The sequence below is a fragment of the Amblyomma americanum genome, chromosome 1 (genome assembly GCF_052857255.1).
Source record: "Amblyomma americanum isolate KBUSLIRL-KWMA chromosome 1, ASM5285725v1, whole genome shotgun sequence".
Classification (NCBI taxonomy): domain Eukaryota; kingdom Metazoa; phylum Arthropoda; class Arachnida; order Ixodida; family Ixodidae; genus Amblyomma; species Amblyomma americanum.
The window spans coordinates 375,549,045-375,576,306 of NC_135497.1; the positions used below are offsets into that span (position 1 = coordinate 375,549,045).

General features: G+C 45.3%; 1 protein-coding gene across 3 annotated transcripts in view; it reads right to left on the bottom strand.

Moving 5' to 3' along the window:
- Positions 1–26,734, bottom strand: part of LOC144115671 (poly(ADP-ribose) glycohydrolase-like) — an 84,497-nt gene extending 57,763 nt beyond the window's left edge. The window contains exons 1-13 of one of the 3 annotated variants that reach the window (XM_077650130.1): positions 26,394–26,734; positions 26,165–26,324; positions 26,025–26,079; positions 25,865–25,933; positions 25,710–25,769; positions 25,267–25,344; positions 25,099–25,188; positions 24,885–25,019; positions 22,491–22,577; positions 15,697–15,771; positions 13,743–13,835; positions 13,512–13,672; positions 9,059–9,144 (exon numbers count right to left, since the gene is read on the bottom strand). In XM_077650130.1, coding sequence (XP_077506256.1) covers positions 9,059–9,144; positions 13,512–13,672; positions 13,743–13,835; positions 15,697–15,771; positions 22,491–22,577; positions 24,885–25,019; positions 25,099–25,188; positions 25,267–25,344; positions 25,710–25,769; positions 25,865–25,933; positions 26,025–26,079; positions 26,165–26,324; positions 26,394–26,490 — 1,246 coding nt within the window. In that variant the 5' untranslated portion in view covers positions 26,491–26,734. Of the gene's footprint in view, positions 1–9,058; positions 9,145–13,511; positions 13,673–13,742; positions 13,836–15,696; positions 15,772–22,490; positions 22,578–24,884; positions 25,020–25,098; positions 25,189–25,266; positions 25,345–25,709; positions 25,770–25,864; positions 25,934–26,009; positions 26,080–26,164; positions 26,325–26,393 lie in introns of all 3 variants that reach the window. The other 2 variants (XM_077650127.1, XM_077650129.1) reach the window with 2 other exon arrangements.
- Between the last annotated feature and the right edge of the window lie 528 nt (positions 26,735–27,262).

Below are 27,262 nucleotides of genomic sequence, written 5' to 3' on the forward strand. Positions count from 1 at the left end.
GGGCCCTTTGTACTAGAAATGAAGCTTGAAAGCACAAGCTGATGGGCGAGTTGGTTATTCATAGTTTGATTTGAAGCAGCGCAAGGCCGAAAGCCAAAGAAGAGAGACGAGAAAGAAACGGACGACACAGCACTGAAACCTAACATTCTGGACTTGCAGATAGCCACAGCGATGAATTGCACAAGGCGATGTGGTTGAGAAAACCAAGACGAAAAAACAGGGCCCTTTGTACTAGAAATGAAGCTTGAAAGCACAAGCTGATGGGCGAGTTGGTTATTCATAGTTTGATTTGAAGCAGCGCAAGGCCGAAAGCCAAAGAAGAGAGACGAGAAAGAAACGGACGACACAGCGCTGAAACCTAACATTCTGGACTTGCAGATAGCCACAGCGATGAATTGCACAAGGCGATGTGGTTGAGAAAACCAAGACGAAAAAACAGGGCCCTTTGTACTAGAAATGAAGCTTGAAAGCACAAGCTGATGGGCGAGTTGGTTATTCATAGTTTGATTTGAAGCAGCGCAAGGCCGAAAGCCAAAGAAGAGAGACGAGAAAGAAACGGACGACACAGCGCTGAAACATAACATTCTGGACTTGCAGATAGCCACAGCGATGAATTGCACAAGGCGATGTGGTTGACAAAACCAAGACGAAAAAACAGGGCCCTTTGTACTAGAAATGAAGCTTGAAAGCACAAGCTGATGGGCGAGTTGGTTATTCATAGTTTGATTTGAAGCAGCGCAAGGCCGAAAGCCAAAGAAGAGAGACGAGAAAGAAACGGACGACACAGCACTGAAACCTAACATTCTGGACTTGCAGATAGCCACAGCGATGAATTGCACAAGGCGATGTGGTTGAGAAAACCAAGACGAAAAAACAGGGCCCTTTGTACTAGAAATGAAGCTTGAAAGCACAAGCTGATGGGCCAGTTGGTTATTCATAGTTTGATTTGAAGCAGCGCAAGGCCGAAAGCCAAAGAAGAGAGACGAGAAAGAAACGGACGACACAGCACTGAAACCTAACATTCTGGACTTGCAGATAGCCACAGCGATGAATTGCACAAGGCGATGTGGTTGAGAAAACCAAGACGAAAAAACAGGGCCCTTTGTACTAGAAATGAAGCTTGAAAGCACAAGCTGATGGGCGAGTTGGTTATTCATAGTTTGATTTGAAGCAGCGCAAGGCCGAAAGCCAAAGAAGAGAGACGAGAAAGAAACGGACGACACAGCGCTGAAACATAACATTCTGGACTTGCAGATAGCCACAGCGATGAATTGCACAAGGCGATGTGGTTGACAAAACCAAGACGAAAAAACAGGGCCCTTTGTACTAGAAATGAAGCTTGAAAGCACAAGCTGATGGGCGAGTTGGTTATTCATAGTTTGATTTGAAGCAGCGCAAGGCCGAAAGCCAAAGAAGAGAGACGAGAAAGAAACGGACGACACAGCGCTGAAACCTAACATTCTGGACTTGCAGATAGCCACAGCGATGAATTGCACAAGGCGATGTGGTTGAGAAAACCAAGACGAAAAAACAGGGCCCTTTGTACTAGAAATGAAGCTTGAAAGCACAAGCTGATGGGCGAGTTGGTTATTCATAGTTTGATTTGAAGCAGCGCAAGGCCGAAAGCCAAAGAAGAGAGACGAGAAAGAAACGGACGACACAGCGCTGAAACATAACATTCTGGACTTGCAGATAGCCACAGCGATGAATTGCACAAGGCGATGTGGTTGAGAAAACCAAGACGAAAAAACAGGGCCCTTTGTACTAGAAATGAAGCTTGAAAGCACAAGCTGATGGGCGAGTTGGTTATTCATAGTTTGATTTGAAGCAGCGCAAGGCCGAAAGCCAAAGAAGAGAGACGAGAAAGAAACGAACGACACAGCACTGAAACCTAACATTCTGGACTTGCAGATAGCCACAGCGATGAATTGCACAAGGCGATGTGGTTGAGAAAACCAAGACGAAAAAACAGGGCCCTTTGTACTAGAAATGAAGCTTGAAAGCACAAGCTGATGGGCGAGTTGCTTATTCATAGTTTGATTTGTAGCAGCGCAAGGCCGAAAGCCAAAGAAGAGAGACGAGAAAGAAACGGACGACACAGCGCTGGAACATAACATTCTGGACTTGCAGATAGCCACAGCGATGAATTGCACAAGGCGATGTGGTTGACAAAACCAAGACGAAAAAACAGGGCCCTTTGTACTAGAAATAAAGCTTGAAAGCACAAGCTGATGTGCGAGTTGGTTATTCATAGTTTGATTTGAAGCAGCGCAAGGCCGAAAGCCAAAGAAGAGAGACGAGAAAGAAACGGACGACACAGCGCTGAAACCTAACATTCTGGACTTGCAGATAGCCACAGCGATGAATTGCACAAGGCGATGTGGTTGAGAAAACCAAGATGAAAAAACAGGGCCCTTTGTACTAGAAATGAAGCTTGAAAGCACAAGCTGATGGGCGAGTTGGTTATTCATAGTTTGATTTGAAGCAGCGCAAGGCTGAAAGCCAAAGAAGAGAGACGAGAAAGAAACGGACGACACAGCGCTGAAACCTAACATTCTGGACTTGCAGATAGCCACAGCGATGAATTGCACAAGGCGATGTGGTTGAGAAAACCAAGACGAAAAAACAGGGCCCTTTGTACTAGAAATGAAGCTTGAAAGCACAAGCTGATGGGCGAGTTGGTTATTCATAGTTTGATTTGAAGCAGCGCAAGGCCGAAAGCCAAAGAAGAGAGACGAGAAAGAAACGGACGACACAGCGCTGAAACCTAACATTCTGGACTTGCAGATAGCCACAGCGATGAATTGCACAAGGCGATGTGGTTGAGAAAACCAAGACGAAAAAACAGGGCCCTTTGTACTAGAAATGAAGCTTGAAAGCACAAGCTGATGGGCGAGTTGGTTATTCATAGTTTGATTTGAAGCAGCGCAAGGCCGAAAGCCAAAGAAGAGAGACGAGAAAGAAACGGACGACACAGCGCTGAAACCTAACATTCTGGACTTGCAGATAGCCACAGCGATGAATTGCACAAGGCGATGTGGTTGAGAAAACCAAGACGAAAAAACAGGGCCCTTTGTACTAGAAATGAAGCTTGAAAGCACAAGCTGATGGGCGAGTTGGTTATTCATAGTTTGATTTGAAGCAGCGCAAGGCTGAAAGCCAAAGAAGAGAGACGAGAAAGAAACGGACGACACAGCGCTGAAACCTAACATTCTGGACTTGCAGATAGCCACAGCGATGAATTGCACAAGGCGATGTGGTTGAGAAAACCAAGATGAAAAAACAGGGCCCTTTGTACTAGAAATGAAGCTTGAAAGCACAAGCTGATGGGCGAGTTGGTTATTCATAGTTTGATTTGAAGCAGCGCAAGGCCGAAAGCCAAAGAAGAGAGACGAGAAAGAAACGGACGACACAGCGCTGAAACATAACATTCTGGACTTGCAGATAGCCACAGCGATGAATTGCACAAGGCGATGTGGTTGAGAAAACCAAGACGAAAAAACAGGGCCCTTTGTACTAGAAATGAAGCTTGAAAGCACAAGCTGATGGGCGAGTTGGTTATTCATAGTTTGATTTGAAGCAGCGCAAGGCCGAAAGCCAAAGAAGAGAGACGAGAAAGAAACGGACGACACAGCGCTGAAACATAACATTCTGGACTTGCAGATAGCCACAGCGATGAATTGCACAAGGCGATGTGGTTGACAAAACCAAGACGAAAAAACAGGGCCCTTTGTACTAGAAATGAAGCTTGAAAGCACAAGCTGATGGGCGAGTTGGTTATTCATAGTTTGATTTGAAGCAGCGCAAGGCCGAAAGCCAAAGAAGAGAGACGAGAAAGAAACGGACGACACAGCGCTGAAACCTAACATTCTGGACTTGCAGATAGCCACAGCGATGAATTGCACAAGGCGATGTGGTTGAGAAAACCAAGACGAAAAAACAGGGCCCTTTGTACTAGAAATGAAGCTTGAAAGCACAAGCTGATGGGCGAGTTGGTTATTCATAGTTTGATTTGAAGCAGCGCAAGGCCGAAAGCCAAAGAAGAGAGACGAGAAAGAAACGGACGACACAGCGCTGAAACATAACATTCTGGACTTGCAGATAGCCACAGCGATGAATTGCACAAGGCGATGTGGTTGAGAAAACCAAGACGAAGAAACAGGGCCCTTTGTACTAGAAATGAAGCTTGAAAGCACAAGCTGATGTGCGAGTTGGTTATTCATAGTTTGATTTGAAGCAGCGCAAGGCCGAAAGCCAAAGAAGAGAGACGAGAAAGAAACGGACGACACAGCGCTGAAACCTAACATTCTGGACTTGCAGATAGCCACAGCGATGAATTGCACAAGGCGATGTGGTTGAGAAAACCAAGACGAAAAAACAGGGCCCTTTGTACTAGAAATGAAGCTTGAAAGCACAAGCTGATGGGCGAGTTGGTTATTCATAGTTTGATTTGAAGCAGCGCAAGGCCGAAAGCCAAAGAAGAGAGACGAGAAAGAAACGGACGACACAGCGCTGAAACATAACATTCTGGACTTGCAGATAGCCACAGCGATGAATTGCACAAGGCGATGTGGTTGACAAAACCAAGACGAAAAAACAGGGCCCTTTGTACTAGAAATGAAGCTTGAAAGCACAAGCTGATGGGCGAGTTGGTTATTCATAGTTTGATTTGAAGCAGCGCAAGGCCGAAAGCCAAAGAAGAGAGACGAGAAAGAAACGGACGACACAGCACTGAAACCTAACATTCTGGACTTGCAGATAGCCACAGCGATGAATTGCACAAGGCGATGTGGTTGAGAAAACCAAGACGAAAAAACAGGGCCCTTTGTACTAGAAATGAAGCTTGAAAGCACAAGCTGATGGGCGAGTTGGTTATTCATAGTTTGATTTGAAGCAGCGCAAGGCCGAAAGCCAAAGAAGAGAGACGAGAAAGAAACGGACGACACAGCACTGAAACCTAACATTCTGGACTTGCAGATAGCCACAGCGATGAATTGCACAAGGCGATGTGGTTGAGAAAACCAAGACGAAAAAACAGGGCCCTTTGTACTAGAAATGAAGCTTGAAAGCACAAGCTGATGGGCGAGTTGGTTATTCATAGTTTGATTTGAAGCAGCGCAAGGCCGAAAGCCAAAGAAGAGAGACGAGAAAGAAACGGACGACACAGCACTGAAACCTAACATTCTGGACTTGCAGATAGCCACAGCGATGAATTGCACAAGGCGATGTGGTTGAGAAAACCAAGACGAAAAAACAGGGCCCTTTGTACTAGAAATGAAGCTTGAAAGCACAAGCTGATGGGCGAGTTGGTTATTCATAGTTTGATTTGAAGCAGCGCAAGGCCGAAAGCCAAAGAAGAGAGACGAGAAAGAAACGGACGACACAGCGCTGAAACCTAACATTCTGGACTTGCAGATAGCCACAGCGATGAATTGCACAAGGCGATGTGGTTGACAAAACCAAGACGAAAAAACAGGGCCCTTTGTACTAGAAATGAAGCTTGAAAGCACAAGCTGATGGGCGAGTTGGTTATTCATAGTTTGATTTGAAGCAGCGCAAGGCCTAAAGCCAAAGAAGAGAGACGAGAAAGAAACGGACGACACAGCGCTGAAACCTAACATTCTGGACTTGCAGATAGCCACAGCGATGAATTGCACAAGGCGATGTGGTTGAGAAAACCAAGACGAAAAAACAGGGCCCTTTGTACTAGAAATGAAGCTTGAAAGCACAAGCTGATGGGCGAGTTGGTTATTCATAGTTTGATTTGAAGCAGCGCAAGGCCGAAAGCCAAAGAAGAGAGACGAGAAAGAAACGGACGACACAGCGCTGAAACATAACATTCTGGACTTGCAGATAGCCACAGCGATGAATTGCACAAGGCGATGTGGTTGACAAAACCAAGACGAAAAAACAGGGCCCTTTGTACTAGAAATGAAGCTTGAAAGCACAAGCTGATGGGCGAGTTGGTTATTCATAGTTTGATTTGAAGCAGCGCAAGGCCGAAAGCCAAAGAAGAGAGACGAGAAAGAAACGGACGACACAGCGCTGAAACCTAACATTCTGGACTTGCAGATAGCCACAGCGATGAATTGCACAAGGCGATGTGGTTGAGAAAACCAAGACGAAAAAACAGGGCCCTTTGTACTAGAAATGAAGCTTGAAAGTACAAGCTGATGGGCGAGTTGGTTATTCATAGTTTGATTTGAAGCAGCGCAAGGCCGAAAGCCAAAGAAGAGAGACGAGAAAGAAACGGACGACACAGCGCTGAAACCTAACATTCTGGACTTGCAGATAGCCACAGCGATGAATTGCACAAGGCGATGTGGTTGAGAAAACCAAGACGAAAAAATAGGGCCCTTTGTACTAGAAATGAAGCTTGAAAGCACAAGCTGATGGGCCAGTTGGTTATTCATAGTTTGATTTGAAGCAGCGCAAGGCCGAAAGCCAAAGAAGAGAGACGAGAAAGAAACGGACGACACAGCGCTGAAACATAACATTCTGGACTTGCAGATAGCCACAGCGATGAATTGCACAAGGCGATGTGGTTGACAAAACCAAGACGAAAAAACAGGGCCCTTTGTACTAGAAATGAAGCTTGAAAGCACAAGCTGATGGGCGAGTTGGTTATTCATAGTTTGATTTGAAGCAGCGCAAGGCCGAAAGCCAAAGAAGAGAGACGAGAAAGAAACGGACGACACAGCACTGAAACCTAACATTCTGGACTTGCAGATAGCCACAGCGATGAATTGCACAAGGCGATGTGGTTGAGAAAACCAAGACGAAAAAACAGGGCCCTTTGTACTAGAAATGAAGCTTGAAAGCACAAGCTGATGGGCGAGTTGGTTATTCATAGTTTGATTTGAAGCAGCGCAAGGCCGAAAGCCAAAGAAGAGAGACGAGAAAGAAACGGACGACACAGCACTGAAACCTAACATTCTGGACTTGCAGATAGCCACAGCGATGAATTGCACAAGGCGATGTGGTTGAGAAAACCAAGACGAAAAAACAGGGCCCTTTGTACTAGAAATGAAGCTTGAAAGCACAAGCTGATGGGCCAGTTGGTTATTCATAGTTTGATTTGAAGCAGCGCAAGGCCGAAAGCCAAAGAAGAGAGACGAGAAAGAAACGGACGACACAGCGCTGAAACCTAACATTCTGGACTTGCAGATAGCCACAGCGATGAACTGCACAAGGCGATGTGGTTGAGAAAACCAAGACGAAAAAACAGGGCCCTTTGTACTAGAAATGAAGCTTGAAAGCACAAGCTGATGGGCGAGTTGGTTATTCATAGTTTGATTTGAAGCAGCGCAAGGCTGAAAGCCAAAGAAGAGAGACGAGAAAGAAACGGACGACACAGCGCTGAAACCTAACATTCTGGACTTGCAGATAGCCACAGCGATGAATTGCACAAGGCGATGTGGTTGAGAAAACCAAGACGAAAAAACAGGGCCCTTTGTACTAGAAATGAAGCTTGAAAGCACAAGCTGATGGGCGAGTTGGTTATTCATAGTTTGATTTGAAGCAGCGCAAGGCTGAAAGCCAAAGAAGAGAGACGAGAAAGAAACGGACGACACAGCGCTGAAACCTAACATTCTGGACTTGCAGATAGCCACAGCGATGAATTGCACAAGGCGATGTGGTTGAGAAAACCAAGATGAAAAAACAGGGCCCTTTGTACTAGAAATGAAGCTTGAAAGCACAAGCTGATGGGCGAGTTGGTTATTCATAGTTTGATTTGAAGCAGCGCAAGGCCGAAAGCCAAAGAAGAGAGACGAGAAAGAAACGGACGACACAGCGCTGAAACATAACATTCTGGACTTGCAGATAGCCACAGCGATGAATTGCACAAGGCGATGTGGTTGACAAAACCAAGACGAAAAAACAGGGCCCTTTGTACTAGAAATGAAGCTTGAAAGCACAAGCTGATGGGCGAGTTGGTTATTCATAGTTTGATTTGAAGCAGCGCAAGGCCGAAAGCCAAAGAAGAGAGACGAGAAAGAAACGGACGACACAGCACTGAAACCTAACATTCTGGACTTGCAGATAGCCACAGCGATGAATTGCACAAGGCGATGTGGTTGAGAAAACCAAGACGAAAAAACAGGGCCCTTTGTACTAGAAATGAAGCTTGAAAGCACAAGCTGATGGGCGAGTTGGTTATTCATAGTTTGATTTGAAGCAGCGCAAGGCCGAAAGCCAAAGAAGAGAGACGAGAAAGAAACGGACGACACAGCGCTGAAACCTAACATTCTGGACTTGCAGATAGCCACAGCGATGAATTGCACAAGGCGATGTGGTTGAGAAAACCAAGACGAAAAAACAGGGCCCTTTGTACTAGAAATGAAGCTTGAAAGCACAAGCTGATGGGCGAGTTGGTTATTCATAGTTTGATTTGAAGCAGCGCAAGGCCGAAAGCCAAAGAAGAGAGACGAGAAAGAAACGGACGACACAGCACTGAAACCTAACATTCTGGACTTGCAGATAGCCACAGCGATGAATTGCACAAGGCGATGTGGCTGCAACCTGCTAACCCGTTGACAGGCTTTCTTTTTAGGCCAGCAAAAAAAATCAACGTAAATTGTTGAAAGAATTTCAGTCTGCTTTTTATCAAGACAAACTACAAGCTCTGAATTGTTCTTTTTTTTTTCTGAAGCCAGTATTTCAAAAGCTAGCTAATTAGACTTTACTATAATTAATAACTTGGCAGAACAAAAATTACTGAAGACTAGGCCACACGACTCTGAACAGCAGACAATTGGTTTCATTCACCTCCGACACTCTCTCTAAAAACGTTTTTTACATTTAGCTGGCACGCCTGGTATACAGATTTTACGTTTCACAACAGCCACCACAGGATAATTATGACATTAAAAATTTTCATGAACTTTTTAATGTTGGTTCTCTCATTATTCAGAAGAGGAAGAAGTATGTAGATACTGATGACATGATGTAAACCACGATTCTAAACTTTTTTTTCACAGCATGACATTTGTACTGCAATTATGCTTAAGCAGAAGTAAACCACAGTGCATGCTTAATTTGATGCTGATCAGCTCACCTTGCTGTGTAATTCTCCTGAAATAGTTTATAATGCATTTTAGTTTCTCCATCTTCCGAGCTTCATTATAGGGGCCAGAAAATAACCTGAAATAAATAGACGTCAAATTTAAGCACTTGACAGGGGCAAGAGAACACAGAAAAAAGTGAAGAAAAAAAAAAGCCATAGTCAACAGGCCAGACCTAACAGCTCTGAGACATGAACCAATTTTACGCATTATGAGTATGGGCCGAATTTTTCGGTACCGAAAAAAAATAAATAAACATAATAGTAGGCTGCATTTAATTTTCGAGATTTGGTTTTAACTAAAAAAGGTCAGTATCCTTGACATGCATGCTGCAGCTAGCTGGCTACATAGTGAGTAGGAGTTATTCTCACTCAAAGGAGAGAATTAATAAAGCGCAGAAACCGAAGGTGTGGCAAGACGGTAGTACTGTTGTGCAGTTTTGTGCTTGAGGCACTGGTCTGCCATCTCACAGCTTCACTCCTGCTGTCTGCTAACAAAGTGCTTGTTTGTTCAGTATCATAACCCACTTAGAGTAGTTACTTCTATAAGCAGGTTCCTCCACTGCACATCAGAACACTGGCGTGAAATCATGCATACTGGCGCCTCAATAAGGTGTCATGCTTTGGCTACCACAATGGTTCAGCAGCACTTCCAACGCAGCTGTCAACACAGACCATGTGATGCCCTGCCCTCTCGTTCAACTTAGCGCAACAACCCAAGGATAACATGACAACCCACATTTTACAAGTAAACTTCACTTTTTAAAAGTAAAAGTTTTTTTTTATAACGGTGAAAAGCGCATCATTCTACAAGCACAGCTCTCAGTTAAACCATTTGTGAGTAAATTACTAATAAATTGACTGCTCATGCTGGCAAAAAAGGCCAAGATAAACTCAAGGTGACATTTTAGCCTACAGGAATGCCACAATATACCACCGAAACAAACTAGTAATTCATCCGTAGAAAATAATATTTGAAAAAAATGAAAACTGCAATCTGCAACCATCAACGCTTCAGGGACAGAGCACGACAATGTCGACCACCCTGCTCCACTGGACATAAGGGAAACGGCAACGGCAGCTCGTAGACACGGCCGCGAGCTGCCAACCTGGAGGCCGTCGCATCTTCATCACCGACCAAATTACAAAGCAGCAGTTTCTTGTCAACAGCGGTTCTGACATCTGCTGCTACCCACGAGCCCACCTTCAAGGTACCCATCCTCCTACGTCTTTCGAGCTAAGCGCTGCAAACCGGTCCACAATCAAGACTTACGGCTCGCTCCGCCTGCACGTCCAGTTTAAAAACCTACGCCGTGGCCTTCATTGGAATTTTGTCATCGCCAACATCGAGCGAATCATCGGCTCAGACTTTTTGGCGCACTACAACCTCCTTCTGGACTGCCACCACAACCGTCTTATCGACGCGACAATGGGACATTCTTCGCCACGACAGCGAACGACTACCCACCATCCGAGCAACAAAGTACTCGGTGTTGAAAATCATTCACCGTACCACGCCGTCCTTGCCAAATATCCCGGTTTGACGCGCCCTAGGGGGTTGCCACGCGATATGCGGCACACCACTGTGCATTACATCCGGACCACCCCGTGCCCCGTTTTCTGCCATAACCGTCGCCTTGCCCCGGACCACATGCGCATAGCCAAAGCAGAGTTTGAAACTATTCTCCGTGAGGGAATCACACGCTGCTCCAACAGCCCATGAGCCTCGCCACTTCACCTTGTCCCGAAGAAGACCGAAGGCTGGCGTCCCTGTGGGGACTACCGTGCCCTCAACGCCCGTACCATTCAAGACAGGTACCCCGTTCACGACATACAAGACTTCGCCCATTGCATTTATGGCTGCCACGTTTTCTCCGTGCTAGACTTGGTGAAGGTCTACACGCAGATACCCGTCAATCCGGACGACATCCCGAAAACTGCAATCATTACCCCTTTCGGCTTGTTCGAGTTTCCCTTCGTGAGCTTTGGCCTTGGGAACGCTGGACAAACCTTTCAACGCTTCATCGACGAAGTCGTCCGCGGCCTCGACTTCTGCTTCATCTATCTTGACGACATATTGGTCTTTTCCCGCAACCCCGACGAACCCCACACGCACCTTCGTCTACTTTTCCAACGCTTCGATGAGCACGGCTTACTCGTCAATGTCCCAAAGAGCACGCTTGGCGCTTCAGTCGTCAAATTCCTAGGCCATGAAGTTTCATCAGAGGGAACTCGACCTTTGCCTCAATGCATCTCAGACCTGCAAAATTACCTCCAACCAACCCACCACATCTAAAGGCCTTCACCATTTCCTCGGCATGCTGAACTTTTACAGGCGTTTCTTGCCACACGCAGCTGACTACCAGGCTCCCCTCTATGATGCCTTGGTTAGACTACGAGAAAACCAACCCATCACGTGGACACCGGCGTTAACGCAACTTTTCGAAGAATGCAGAGCTGCTCTCTGCAACGCCACACTTCTCTCCCATCCCGTGCCAGACGCTCCCTTGGGGCTCTTCACGGACGCCTCTAAATTCACTGTCGGTGCCGCCCTTATGCAACACATAGGCAACACCTGGCATCCCTTGGCGTTCTTCTCCAAGAAACTCTCAGCTTGGAAAACGACGGCCAGTCCTACCAATGAAACCACGACCCCCGTTCCGTCGAGTTCGCCAGCTTACTACAGAGAACTTCTGGCGATATACGAAGCACTTGAACACTTTCGCCACATTCTCGAAGCACAGCCCTGCACTATCTACACCGACCATAATCCTCTGACCTACGCCTTCTCTCAACGTCGCTACAAACTCCCGCCAGCCCAGCAGAACCAGCTCTCGTTTATTGCCCAGTTTACCAACGACATCCAAAATGTCAGGGGCAAGGACAACGTGGTCACCGACGCGCTTTCACGTATGGCAGCTATCAGCTCTTCACAGATAACAGCTGACGTCCTCGCCGAGGCTCAGACTACGGAAGTCGAAATGCAAGAACTTCTTAAGGGCGAATCCTCACTAAAGCTGCAACAAGTCCCCATACCTGGATCGACAACGACTATCTATTGCGACATGTCAACAGCAAGAAGTAGGCCTTACGTGCCCCTTTCCCATCGCCGTGGCCTCTTCAACCAGCTGCATAATCTCAGCCATCCCGGCACGCGGTCCTCAACACGCCTCGTGGCCGACCGCTATGTCTGGCCCTAAATGCAGCAGGATTGCCGCACCTGGGCGCGCTCCTGCCTTCAATGCCAGCACACTGAAGTCACCAGGCATGTCACTTCACCGCTCGAAGAATTCCCCCAGCCCTCTGGTCGGTTTCAACACGTCAACCTTGATATCATAGGGCCCTTTCTCCCAGCTGGACCCTATCGCTACTGCCTCACTGCCATCGATCAGTACACTCGATGGCCTGAGGCATGGCCCCTCGAGGGAATCCCAATGGAAGACGTCGCCTCGGCCTTCTTTGCCGGCTCGATTGCTTGCTTCGGGCCCCCTCGCTGCGTCACCACCGACCAGGAACGACAGTTCGAATCGCAACTTTTCAGGCTCCTCGGGCTGACCATCGGGTTCGAGCGCTTAAGGACCACCAGCTACCATCCCTGCGCCAACGGGATGATCGAGCGTTTCCACCGTCAGTTCAAAGCAGCCATCATGTGCCACTCAGACTCAACCTGGCTCGAAGCCATCCCAGCCGTCGCCCTAGGTCTTCGCGCCACCTTTAAGCCGGACATTCAGGCTCCGCGACGACACCGTCCGCAGGCCTTTCCAGCCACCTTAGAGCGGACCTTACCCAGTTCTCCGTCGCGATGACAAAACCTTCACTCTCCGCATTAACGGGAACGACGTCCACGTCTCTATCGACCGGCTGAAGCCAGCCTACATCGACTCCGCCAAACCAAGAAATACCAGTGCACCCACAGACATCCATCCACAACCCTTGACATCGCAGCCTGCTTCTGTCACTACACACTATGGATGTCAGGTACGCTGCACAGATTTTTACAAGCCCTGAGGGCTCTCCACTCCGCGGGGGGGTGATGTGGCGACACACTCTGCACATATTTCCGTGCAGCCTCCGCCCTGTTATCATCCGGCCCAGCGTAACACGGCCACACACTGGACTGCGCTCCCGATAAAACACAGCGCCACCGCTGCGTCACCCGAGGCATGCGTCACCGACAGTGGCTACAAAAACAGGCTGCCCGACTGGGAAGAGCGCTTTTTACCCTCCGCTACCGAGATGAGCGTAGCGTCGGTATGCTCGTCCGCTGCCATCAGCAATCGAATAAACACTTGTTACGTTTTTATGTTGGGATTCGTCCTTCAGCAGAAACGACATCCCACAATTGCAATGCTCCACTCTGGCAGACTAATGGCCAGACAACTTATAGGTGCCCACAACAAATAGCACAGCTACACTGTCACCAATATTCACCCTGTGCAAGGCTTACCTATTGAAATTGATGTCGGGGTAATTACAGTACTCCGAGTTGCTTTTAAGTGTATTTCGCCGAGGAAATGTGCAGAAGAAGGCGTTTGCCAGCAGGCAGCCAGCCTGCAACTGGCTCATTGAAAGCGTATGGTCTTGACCGGATTTTAGAAGTGGAATTGGCTGAAAGGTGAGCACAATATACATCATCAAAGTGTGCACTTGATTTGATTACAAGACTGGAAACCCTCACCTGAGTAATGAGGACAGGAAGGCGAAGTGCCAAGGCAATCATTTTGGGGAGCAGCACTTTAAAGAAGCTCTTGGACTCCCTGGCATCCAGTTCCTGAAGAAAGGTTTTCCATTAATTTCTACAATTGTCTGCCATAACCACACAGACCATTCTTAACTTCCTTCACCACTCACAGGAAAACTTGGAAACAATTGACAAGCTAATGCAACACACAAAGAAAGGAAAGCTTCAGGTCAACTTGTATGGTTCGTGTGCGACAACTTGATAGTGCCTATGAGCCTAATGCCACATTCAACAACCTTACGGCAGATTTGTTCTAATTTCCAGAGTTCAGTACTAATGCCTAAAAATAATGTTCTTAAATCAGCATGAAAACCTCTTTGATTCAGAAGTAGTCCAACACAACTGAAGCAGTACTTTGCCAACTGCCTGTAATATGCAAGACCACTAGACAACACTCTGATCATATGCACGATACAGTGCTTAGGTATGAAAAAACTGGAAGAAAAAATTCGCCAGACATTTACCCTTGTGGTAATGCAATTTTCAGCAACAGCTCGGTACGTGCAAAGTACCGATGCCAGTTGGAGGGTTTAGTAACTCTGGGCAGGGATGAGGATATGAGTTGCGTTCATGCTACAGCACTCGAATTAGCCCACACATGAGCACTAAAGAATTCCTTTAGCTGAGAGTGTTGAATCATCCAAGTCATGGTGTGGCAGCACAATCATGTGCGGTGCGTATGTGCAGGAGTACGCAGACATGGAAACAATGACGATCTAGCAAGATTAAATATCACAAGTGGACACAGGCCAAATATATAATATGTAGGGGTGTGCAAATAGTACTTTTTGAAAATTGAATCGAATACATATAGTGTAGTCAAATACCGAATCGAATATGAATAGAATATTTTTGTGACTATTCGCTACTTGTGCGAATACTTGCACAAAACGAATATCCATGCGAACCAGCGAAGCACTAGTGAAGGCGCTATAAGTCATGAAAATCTATAGGTATCAGAAGGCACAACATTGAGAGATTGCCAGTAGGGGACACAACACGAAGTCAGTATATTAATTCTGTGACCGTCATATCATAAGCATAAGAAAATTACCGCTCACTACTGATGATGATAATGAACAAACAAGCGCCAAATCTTGATTGGTAAGAGGACAAGGGTTCGAGCTATGGCCTCAGATATCGAGCATGAATGCAGGGTTTGCTAAACTTGTCAGAACCCTGTTGCGTTGCCCAATATTGAAGGCCATATGTATGAGTATTATGACCGCTCCCGCACGAATGGACTGAGTCATGGTGCGGAGCCCTCTTCCCCGCACAGGCCTATTGCAGCAACATGCTGGGCAATGCTGGATTGAGCAGTTTTTGGAAAAGTCGCCAAAAAAAAAAAAACTATGACGGGCCCTCTTCAAACTTCATGCAGATTATTCAAAAGCTATTCAAAAACTTTACATCCACTTCAATTCATTTTGCATAATTTTTAAAATGCACTATTTGATTCATTCAGAAAATTGAATACTAGAAGGATATTAATTCACTATTTGAAATTTATGAATATTCACGCTCCTTCAGTGCCATGTACAAAGGTAACTGGTGGTATAGCAATAGGATGGGCACCAAGGGAAAGGAATGTAGTGAGGAGCAGCACAAAAGCAGATGGAGTGATAAGGTTTGGAAATCTGTACAGAGTTGTTAAAGATGGCACAGGCCAAGGGCAAGCGGAAATTACTGAGAGGGACATTTGTCCTTCAGTGGACCTCATTTGGCTGCTGCTTTTGTTGACGATGATGGTAGTGAATTACATCTCTATGTTATTATCCCATGCATGAAAAACCAGGGCAAAAAATTTATAGAGAATATCCCACTTAATTCAAATTTAATTAACAGACTGATTAACTAAAATTTAAGTTCAGCTGCCTTGCTTCTGCATTACCTGCCCAAGAAACTTGTGAAGGCAAATGAAGTTCCACTCAACTGAAGCGCGTCCATTATATTGACGAATGGCGTTCTGCAAAAATAAAAACAAAATATAATGTACATGCACAATAACTTGGGTAGCACTTGATTCAATTTTAACCATACCAATTGTACACTCCAAAAAGTTAGCCATCTATGCACTTTATTTTACAGCACAAATTCTACTATGCAAACTGAGCATTTAATTATAGTAAAAGATGTACCATGTAACAGCACGTCAACACAAGTGCGCATTATCTTTGGCGTGGCTCAGATGACACCACTTCTCACGAGGGAGGGAAGGGGGGGGGGAGAGTTCCTTTCCTACCACCCCCCATGCTCATCTTTGTCTCCCTGGTTGTCACTGGCCTGGGAAATGGACTCTGTCCTTGCATCTCTGTAGCAAATTCTCCAAGCTTTGAAGCCGGGAATCGAAGCAGTGCACTGGAGACTGTGCAAAGTACAGAGTAGCACAGAGCAGCAGCTCGGGACAAGCGCATACTTGCTTGTTGCTTTGTAACGTGACCAGTGGGCCACATAAACTGCTGGCTGATGGCCCTTTTAACAGGACAGATTTTGAGGTGTTAAATCTTCACCACGAAACTCTTTCAAGATAAGCAGTGACTACCACATGGTACCTATTAGAGCTTATTGTGGTAAGATGGAATAATTTCAGTTTAACCAACAACAACAAGATATGCAAACTCGGGTTAACAATAATTTCCAGTAATTTACACACTAATACTTTCTGAACAATACACTAAGGCTGGAGCAGCAGTCTCCAGAATTTTTTTTGTCTCTTATTTTTACTGTAAGCCTGCCTACTACTGCTGCATATATATATATATATATATATATATATATATATATATATATATATATATATATATATATATATATATATATATATATATATATATATATATATATATAAGGAAGGTCCTCATTTTTGGGTTTTATTTTTTCTGGAATTTGGGGGGGGGGGGGGGGGGGGGGGGGGGAATCTGGCAATATTTTTTGGCCTCAAATTTGGGTAAAAATCACGTTATTCAGAATAAGGTACTATAATTCAGGTTTTATCGGTTCATATTTTGCAGCAGAATACAATCTGCTATAAGTGCTGGTTTTTGTTCAGGACATAAAATGCTTTATTGTTTTGCACATGGATTTGTAAACAATATATATAAATTGCAGGTTGCACAGTACTTTTCTTTTTTTCATTCATTGTGATCACTTTCCCACACATTTAACTATCATCTACTGCATGCATTGCACTTCTGCATCTACGAAACACAAATCTGCCTTTCTTTGTACAATTGATACAATCCTTGATACAGTAATGCCAATAAGATGCTTGGCCAGAACTCGTGCTTTTTCTTCTTGCTTCAGAAACGTACTGTTCATATAGTTGGCCCCAAATTATGCACTGTCTAAATAACAAGCCTTAAAGGAAGTTTAAAATTATATTTCAACTTAAAACACCCCTCTGGAGGTAAGCACAAGGTGTCCGCTACATTTATTGCAGTGTCTTCAGCTTTGTCCACATAAAAACCAAGTTTCCTAGAAGGCTTATTTTCGGGTAAAACCTGGGTTTAACCCGTTTTTTGAGAAATCTGCTTGGGGTGCAAGCGAACGAAGGGCCCTATATGTGTGTAGAGAGCACTGGTGTAAAATGTTTACCGTACATGCAAGTACCAATACAAAAGAATTTCTGAAGAAGCAAAGCTGCATCTAAGCCACAGGACCAATTTCACCAGCCTCATAGCCACCACTGCCACAGAAGAGACCAGCAGTTGGAATCCTTAGCGGCCACTGAATGGCACTTATGGCTGGAAGCACTGATGCAGAAGGCATAATCAGTCTCATGACTGAAACCTTTTTATTCTCATCTATATGCTTTCCTAAAGTAGTCACAAAATTTTCACCCCAGGAAATGTGCACAAGATACTTTTCTCTCAACTGATTATGGTAGAGAAAAGCACCTAAGGATCTTTGCATTTACTTTTTGCAATTTGCAACATGCTCCACAGTGCATCACGAACACAGTAACCTGTCAGGCTTACCAGTAGTAAATTCCTATCTAGTTAGACATGACATGCATCTCAAGGTTGCCACATGCCTGTGTACAGTACACTTAGGGCCCTTCATTTTCAGATTATATTTTTTCCGGGGGTAGTTATCGGGCGATATTTTGTGAGCTGAAATTCGAGCACAAATTGGGTAAATCAGCACAACGTTCCATAATTCAGGTTTCATCCAGTCATATTTTGCGGCAGTAGACAATTTGCTGTAAGTGCTCGTTTTTGTGTGGGACTTGAAATGCTCTATTTTTTGCACATTGTTTTGTAAACAATATGAAAATGGCAGGTTGCGCTGCAATCCTCCCATAAAATAAGACTTTTTTTTCTCATTTATTTTAAATATTTCACAACATATATTACCATCTGCTGTGCAGAATTCTGCGTCCGTGAAACACCCATCTGCCTTTGTTTGTGCACTGAAACATTCATTCAACTCATTGTTTTTGCTCTAATGTTTTCCAGTTCATGTGTACTGCCCCACTCACATAATGCATTTATGTAAAAGGAGCCTGTGAGTAACTTGAAAAAATAAAAATAAATACAATCACTTTAGATTCAGAACAGCCTAGCAAGAGGATGTCGTTAGCATGAGTAGCACTTGATACAGTGATGAAAATTAGACATCTGGCCAGTGCCCATGCTTTTGCTTGTCACTTCTAAAATGTCTTTTCAAACTTGGCCTCAGGTAAGCACCGTCATGAATAAAAAGCATTAAAGAAGTTTAAAATGATCAAAGTTCTGAAAACACTCCTCTGGACGTCCACACAAGATGTCCGCTAATTCCCCTGTGGTGTCTTCCGCTTTCTCCACAAGGAAACTAAGTTTCCTACAAAAGGCTTATTTTCGGGTAGAAATCGGTTTAACCCATTTATCAGAAATCTGCTCAGGAAGCAAGAATCCAGTAAAATCAAGCTTTACTCAAAAACAAAGGGCTTAAGTATACTGGGTTGGTGAGGCCAACCAGCATCATGGTGCTCACAGAAACAGTGGCCATGCACATCAGTGTAGAGGTAGTCTATTCTCTGCTATCAGAATTTTACATCCATATTGCCACGAATCTTTGTAGTGTTTGTTCGTTCATTCTTCAAAGCTACCGCCGCGTCGCTTTATCACTTTGTTTGCGGACGCAAGACGCGACCAGATTTATCTCGATTGATCGCATCCAGGCGGTGCCAATTCTACCTTGTTCCCGAATGTCCTAATAACTTTGCACGCTGTATCTCGAAAGTTCGCTTCAGCTTTAAATTGAGCATGGCTGAGAGCGGTGGGTATTCTGTTCGACGGCCGCCGAGCACGCTTGTTGCTACGCCGCCACCAAGTCATTCAGTCCATTCTGGGCGCAGGTCAGCCCAATAAACAGTTTTCTTTTAGAAGAACTTTTGGCTGTCTTCCTCACTGCTTCGACTGCCATCACCACTATGTGACATCTTGACGTGACATCTTGACGGCTTGACGACACATACTCCCCTCTGCGTGGGTAGGTGTCAATTTCCCGCTACCGCTGGCCAGGGAGTGGTCTTGAGGCGTCGATGGCAAAACCGTGCAGGCCAATTCGTCTGTATGGGCAGTATGTGGCCAGCATAGTATGTGCCAGCATAGCCACAATGGAAGCACAGTGGGCGGTTGTCGGGAGTCCTCCATTCGTCACATTTCCTATAGCCATTGTGTCGCTCGTAAAGTGGGCGTGCGGAAGCTAGGGGGCATTGTTCTTGTAGAGCTGGTTCCTGTCAAAGAGGGCTTGGGGTGTCTCGTCGGGGCGCGGAATTTCGCAGTGCGGTGGCGTATGTTATGGCCTGGAGTCCTGTGGTCATCGGATTCGAGGTGCAAAGTGCCTGGTGCACTTTTTCCCGTACCATGTCCATGAGATTCGCTGCTTGCAGCTATGGGGAGGACGGCAACAGTCACCGTAACTTTTCGCGGACATCTCACGGATGATGTCCCGTAGGCTGTCATTGGTGGTCGCTGAGGTGTCCACATGGCCCAGAGAGAAGGATGGTATTGTCCGGTCGTACTGCCGAGCCCTGATGCCGCGGGTCTTCTCGATTGTAGAAGCTTTAGTTGTGAACTCGGCAACAGTCTTGGGAGTGTTTCGACCAATCCGGCAAAACAATTCTTCTCTGACACCTCGCATCAAGAAGCACACTTTCTTCTCCTCTGAAATGTGAGGGTCAGTGCGTCGGAACAGACGGCACATCTCTTCGATGTACACTAGGGTGGTCTCATTTGGTAGTTGGATGCACGTCTCAAGCAGTAATTCGGCCTTTTCTTTGCGGACAATGCTTGTAAATGTTTTCAGGAGTTCTTTCCTAAATTCCTTCACGTTCACAGGGAAGCCTTGTGATTCTTGTACCAGGTTTAAGCTGGGCCATTCAGGACGAAAAAGACGTACCATGGTTTTGCTTGGTTGTCCCATTGCTTGAATGTCGCCACACGCTCAAACTGGTCGAACCATTCCTCGGTGTCTTCATGGAGTAGGCCACTGAATACAGGTGCATCACGTGGCTGTTGAAGAACAAGCAGTGATGATGCAACGTCGCCCTCTATCTTCGGTAGCAGTGCAGGTCCACGGTGCAGCACCTCCACCAGATGTCACGTAGTGGTGACGGCAGTCGAAGCAGTGAGGAATACAGCCAAAAGTTCTTCTAAAAGAAAACTGTTTATTGGGCTGACCTGCGCCCAGAATGGACTGAATGACTTGGTGGCGGCATAGCAACAAGCGTGCTCGGCGGCCGTCGAACAGAATACCCACCGCTCTCAGCCATGCTCAATTTAAAGCTGAAGCAAACTTTCGAGACATAGTGTGCAAAGTTACTAGAGCATTCCGGAACAAAATAGAATCGGCTCCGCCTGGATGCGATCAATCGAGATAAATCTGGTCGCGTCTTGCATCTGCAAACAAAGTGATAAAGCGGCGTGGCGGCAGCTTTTGAAGAGTGAACAAACACAAAAAGATTCGTGGCACTATACACATCAGATTCAAATTGCAGCATGCACCCCTGCTACACAGGCAGTTTCAACTGCCATTCAGGTGAACAGCTGTTCAACTTTCTAACTGACGTTGAACTGAATGACGGTCGGCTGCAGTTAGACGGCAGGTTGAGAAACTGCTCAGCCTCTGGATCCCGTGACCATGCTATGTGCTAGTGACCTAAAAATATTTTTTTTTGATAACTTTAAACATTGGTTTCATGCATTTTTTTCATTGAACTCCAATATCTGAGCAAGTTTTGTGCTTCGAGTATGTTGCAACTGAACACCACACAGAGCCAAGACAATCCAATAGAGGCATGTCTAGCTTCACTGCTCAGCCATTGCTTTTCTGGTGCTGCTTCACGGGTTTATGTGGTTACACTCATTCGAGGAGTGAAAGTTTAGACTGAGACTTATACTAGCCAGGACGACAACCTTTTGCAAGATCTGAGAATGTATGGCAGTGAGAAATGCCGCCGACTCAGCTGATGTGGCAGGTCAACTGGCCATCATCTTGTCAGTTAACGGGGTTAACTGCAGCCCCCGACCTCAGTCGAATTGAACTGCCGTTGAGATCACAATGGCAGCTGGCACTGCCGTGTAACACCGCTCACTGCCATTCAGGTCAACTGATGGAAAACTGAACTGCTGCTGAAAAAGCCCGTGTAGCAGGGATATAGGATTGCTGCTTGGTTACACTGATCCACAAATGAAAACTACAGCATTTCCTCACACAACATAGAGTTACTACATACAGTAAAACCTTGTTAATATGTTCCCGGATAACACAAATTACCGGCTACTACGTTTAAAATTTCAACAAATTATGGTCGTATAATACGTTTATTGACCAACCGCACACGTGAAAACATACGAGTGGGCCGAACGTGAGGGCAAGCAACATGAAAAGCTTAAGCGTAGCGGAAGTCACTCACCGCGGTGGCTTCTCTGCAGCGCCTCGATGCATTGAGGCGAAGCACCACTACCGCTACTATTAACAACAACAAAAATAAAAACGGCGCGCTAGTATGTGACGGCAGTTTTTGCGGGGACGCGATATCAAGAGGAGAAGCGCTGAGGTTTCTTCGCGGTGCATAAGGGCAAGGGGGGCGAAACCTCTACGAAATACAGCGATGCGCTTATATACAAGCGGGCTGTGTATGACAAACGCAGGTTAAATAGCAAAAGCTGCGACAATCAGCCGCCGCAGTGGCTTCACCGCAGTAATTAGGTGCAAGGGGGTGAAGAATCCGCAAGTGACGAGAAAGAGGTTTTGGCTACATTCGTCATTGCTGCCGACGGTCCGGATGAGTCATGAAGTTCCTTTCGCGCTTAAGGCACCGAGTTCAGCGAGCAATAGAAAAGAATCTGTTCAGATCTTGTACCAAGAAATGCTAATCGACATTTATATGAAGCGAAAATGTCAATAAATATCTTTCTACCTCAATCAACAGTTACATAATAAGGTGGTTTGGATCATACTTTTTCCCGGATAATACATTTTTTTCGTGCAATTTTTTTTAAATATATCAATGACATTTTACTGTATATACAGCAATTTCCACAATGACTAGCTTAATGGCAAACCTAGTTAGATCACTGCAGCCAGCATGAGATAAGGTTAAGCCAGCAGGCAGAACAGAAAAGTCACTGCACCGCACAGCACTTCAGTTGCTCTTAACACTCAGCTTGTATTTGTCATGAAAACTAGGAGACTTACCACCAAGCTGTGTGAGTCAACAATGTCTCCCAAAAGTGAGGTCTCTATCAGCTCCCATCGGCTTCGAAGAACTGATGCACCATTGAGCTGCGATGAAGATGTAACCAGCCAGTATTAAGGAACAGAGACAAGAAAAAACTGAGCACTGGCAACCAACAGACATGCAGCATAAAATTAAGGGCGCTTAAAGCACTCAAAGCGCACCATTCCCAGTACCTTGTATTGCTCCACTACCACCGCAATGATCTTAAAAAGACTTTTAAAACACTCTAATCCAACTTCTCTCACTTGAATGTGCACAAATGTATTGTATTAGTGCAAAATCAAGAGAGTTGAAGCCATTCCAAGGAAGGCCATGTCATGTATTTTCTGTCATGTCTTCAATGAACATAACTTCGCTCACTGAATGATGGTACGAGAAACCTCTGAAATTTCTCCACTACATTATCCATTCATCTTGCCGCCTCTCCAGTAATAAGTACATCACCGTTGCTAAAAAATAAAAAATTAGGAGACATCACAAAATTATTTAGCTTATTTATGCGCACAAAGACACATTCAAATAATTTTTTTTTCCCATACAGTATTATCGAATATTTGAACTCACTATAAGACACTACTTGCTCCCTTCTGCTCAGCTAGTTTCTCTCTGTGCTGGCAGATAGTTTTGTAATTTTGTTTATGCTGTGCAACTTGACTAGTGAAATGAAGTGAAGGTAAGTGAAAAACTGACCAACGTTTATGCTATGCTCCATAATGTGCCACAATGCTCCATAATGCTCCACACTGTGCCACCAGTGCCGTGCCCTCTTGTGTCATGCCGCAATGCCTCATCCTCTGTGCCGTTGTATTCACTCACCCTCGACACACAGCACCACAGATGGTGCTCCCTCTAGCTCCCACTGCCCTACACTGGAGTGCTCCATTACCTTGCAGTATCGCGCCCTCTATTTCCTACCCCCTCTTCCTCTCCGACACCCCTGGCTGTGCACAAGTCTACGCCAACATTGTGGATACGGGGCTTCCTCCCAACAGCGGCTATCACTATAAAACAGTGAACCAATTTCTTTTTTTTTTTAAATGTGAAGGCCACATTAGAAAGTGTTACCTTTACAACAACAAATACATGTCAACACATTATGACACACCAACACATAATCATGATCTGTTCAAATCCTTCACAATACCTGGTACCACTGAACACTGACACGTTAAGATGACCCTGCTCCGTTCTAGCTTTAATAATGCATGCTTAGCACTCATAGGCCCGATGGTGACAACACGTACATGCTTGTAAATGTGTCCCCCCCCCCCTCAGCACTGACGTGGCTTTCATAGCCACATTTCTATTTTACAAAAACGCCCATGTGATATGCAGTGCCAGTTGCATATCAAGGAATCCCAGGCAGAAGAAATTAATTCGGAGCTCTCCACTATAGCATCCCTTACATGCCACACCGTACCCTTCCTCTTTGCAAGGAACCAACAAATGATTACATTATTCCCAGAGATTGTCCTGCAACAGAACAAAGTAACATGCAAGCAGGCTAAAAAATGGTGAGTGTTTGAAAAAATTCACGAAGAAAACACAAGGGTGCGTTAGGGGGCTTACAACTTTCGTTGCAGGTGCGCATCCTATAGGCCCTCATAAAAGCCAAGTGTTTGGAATGCCTCCAGGAGATACCCAAGAAAGAGGTAGTTTTTAAATGAAAAGTATGTATGCATAACATATGTACTACCTCCATTTTTTTTAATTAGTTAATTTCTGTGCTCTTTTCCAAGCAAGTGACTTCTCAAGCTGGATATTATCTCTTTTTATCCCATTATATGGTGCAAAAAGAAAGCCATTATCATTTCAGGCTCAAAAATGTCATCAGGAAAGCAAAAAAAAAAAGCTGACTATTTTTAGACGAGGTGCCATATCTACATTTCTGGTGAAAAGCAAGCACCTGTTGTGTAATAAATGTGTTCAGGGGATTTTTTTTTTTTTTGCTAGGCTCAGGAGCCAAAAGAACTCAAAGAATGCTGTTTCAGTAACCATCACTACTGCAGGTTTCCATGATTAACACATTTAACTATTGTGAAAGTGACAACATATACACTCTAACTTCAAGTTCATGAACATTTACCACAGACATGTCTTTTGCACATTCATCATCATGCAAGGTTCATTAGTGCAACATTCAACTGCATTTCATACCACTGCCTACAAAAATGACACATGAGGATGGACTCTCTCTGAAGCTCCTTTACACATGTCCAGACTTTGTTCCCAGTTGGGAAAGCAAGCACTGTAACCATGGGCCACATATATTAGGGGTTCACAACTGGGAACATCAAAAAGGTATGATGGGTGCCAAGCATACATAGCCTTAATAGCAAAAGTGTCATTACTCCCTGCTCAGTTGGGTACTGGCTCTGTGGTGAACATGGCATCCGGACGTGTACACCATCCCATCTGTCGACAGGTAGACGTGGGTGCGGAACTAGAGGATATGGCTTCAGATGACCTGCTTCATCTCGTGTCACCTGCAGTTTAAAAAGACAAGGCCTTATGAAATCGCAAAATTACACAAGTAACAACCAACAAGAAAAGCCTGGTGCCAACCCTGCAAAGAACTGTGTGACTATGGCCCATGTCAGGGCACAGGACTCCACAACCTGGTGTCCGCCTGAAGCTCGCAGGAATTGTGCTCTCCTGAAAATATGAAGGGGACTAATGGGCAACACAACTTGCACCCCAGAGCAAATAATGAAAAAAATACCCTTCACCTACATCTGGAATGCTCTCCTCAGAGTGCGACGACTCCTGTGAGTCTGACGTTCCTTTACAGATGCATGGTATTGTCCTATCCTGGAAATAGATTGATTGCGTACAGAAAAAGTAAATGTGAAAAGTGGATCATCTGTTACTAAAGCAGGAAACAAGTCAAGAATGCGGAGGCAAATACCACTCAAAGAAGGCCCTGCAGCAAATGCTGTCGACCGATTATCATGTCGCAGTTCATTCTGTTTTATGGAGGCACTTGCCGGTCACCTGTGTTTTCAAGCTTGAGGATTAATCGCAACATCGCCAGAACTGTCCGACGCCATTGTCTGGAGGGCATCTTTTGAGGGGCATTCGCTGCTGCGTTCTTGAGTTGTAACAGACTATCAGATCATTTGCTGCAGGAATGGACCAAAAGTTGAGAATTCTAAGAACAAAGCAAAAAAACTTGCTTCTACATGGAAACATTGAGAATCGAAACACGATGTTGCACCATGCTCCGCGCCGCCAGCCTGAAATGTGAGGTTACAATACATTTAGTACAGCAGCCAATAGGTGACAACTAGTAAAATATGACGCTACACACAACATAAACGAGTGAACTCACAACATGGGTATTTTCCGGGTCTAAATCCCGTTGACTGAGCTGAGAGCTCTCGACTGTCTTTTCGCTACTCTGAAATGAAGAACCAAAAGTACATATAGCTTTACCAGAAACAGATGAACGAGCTATAAAACAAGGCACCACGCACGCTCAGATCAAATACCGTGTTTTCCGAATCCGATGAATGCCCCGACGCTTGCGAATTAGAAGCATCAAGCCTGCATACGAATAAAAGCAACGTGCTCGTGTAATAAGATCTCGTGAAATAATAGAACGGCGCAAGTGCAAAAATGTGTAGCCTACTCAGGGAAGAGTTCTTGCGACGAGTCGAGATCTTCAAGCTTGCTCGAGTCGAGTTTTCTCGCGAAAGCGGGTGATTGCCCGGATGATTCTTCTTTGCACGGAACATGCGAACACTGGTCGTTTTCACGGGACGTGTTTTTCTCCGTCTTCTCGCCCGTGGCTAAAAAAAAGAATGCACGTTAATCTTTCATTGTATGCAACCGGCAGAAATCAGAGCGACGGGCGGTACCTCTGCAAGCTTCGCAGGTTTCTCGCATTTCTCCAAGAAATGATCTCAAGTCAACTTGCTTAAAGCGCTTCCTACTAGGCCCCAAACCGTCGCTCATTTTTTCAGAACATCCTCCGACGGTATGCGTCAAACTCGAGGGATGCACTTGGGTAGAAGAGAGCCACAGAAATGTAGTTGAAGGCCTTGTGAGCAGATCACCGTTCCACAACAACGAAATACAAGCAAAATTATAACTGCAACTACACCACTTCTAAACAAGTGAACAGCGAATTCTTGAATGAATTCTACAGCACGTTCCCCGCGCGCACACAAGCACGCGAGCGCTGCACATGCGCAACAGTGCTGCCAACCTCGAAAGCCACTTCTCCCCCAAATTTTCACTCAAACTTCCCTAGATTTCCCTAGATCCGAAAAATAATATTCAGGCATGGAAAAAAGGTGCGTAGTTGAATTGTGAACTCTTTTTATTTCGCAGAGACCCTCTTACCACACTTTGGCAGCAACTTTGAATACAATAACACATTGATTTCCCATGCAAACTCGCGTACCACATGATCATGGGTAAGGAAAACATTAGTTAATATCCAAACCTAATAAATCCTGGCCTAAGCCCTGAAATGAATGAAAATCTCGCAGTGAACACTCCACAAATCCACTTTGTGCCCAAATGTGGGCGTGAACAAACAAACGCTAAAATATAAGACACGTCATTCGGGTGGCATCCCGACTGAGTTTCACACCTGTATATACATTTCTTTTTTCATGAGGCCAATTAAGCGTTCGTTCACTGCAAAGTCATAACAGTTGGCCCCTCCTAGAACCCGCTTGGCGTGAAGCGTAGCTGCCAGGGTTTGCGTCACCAAGCTGTT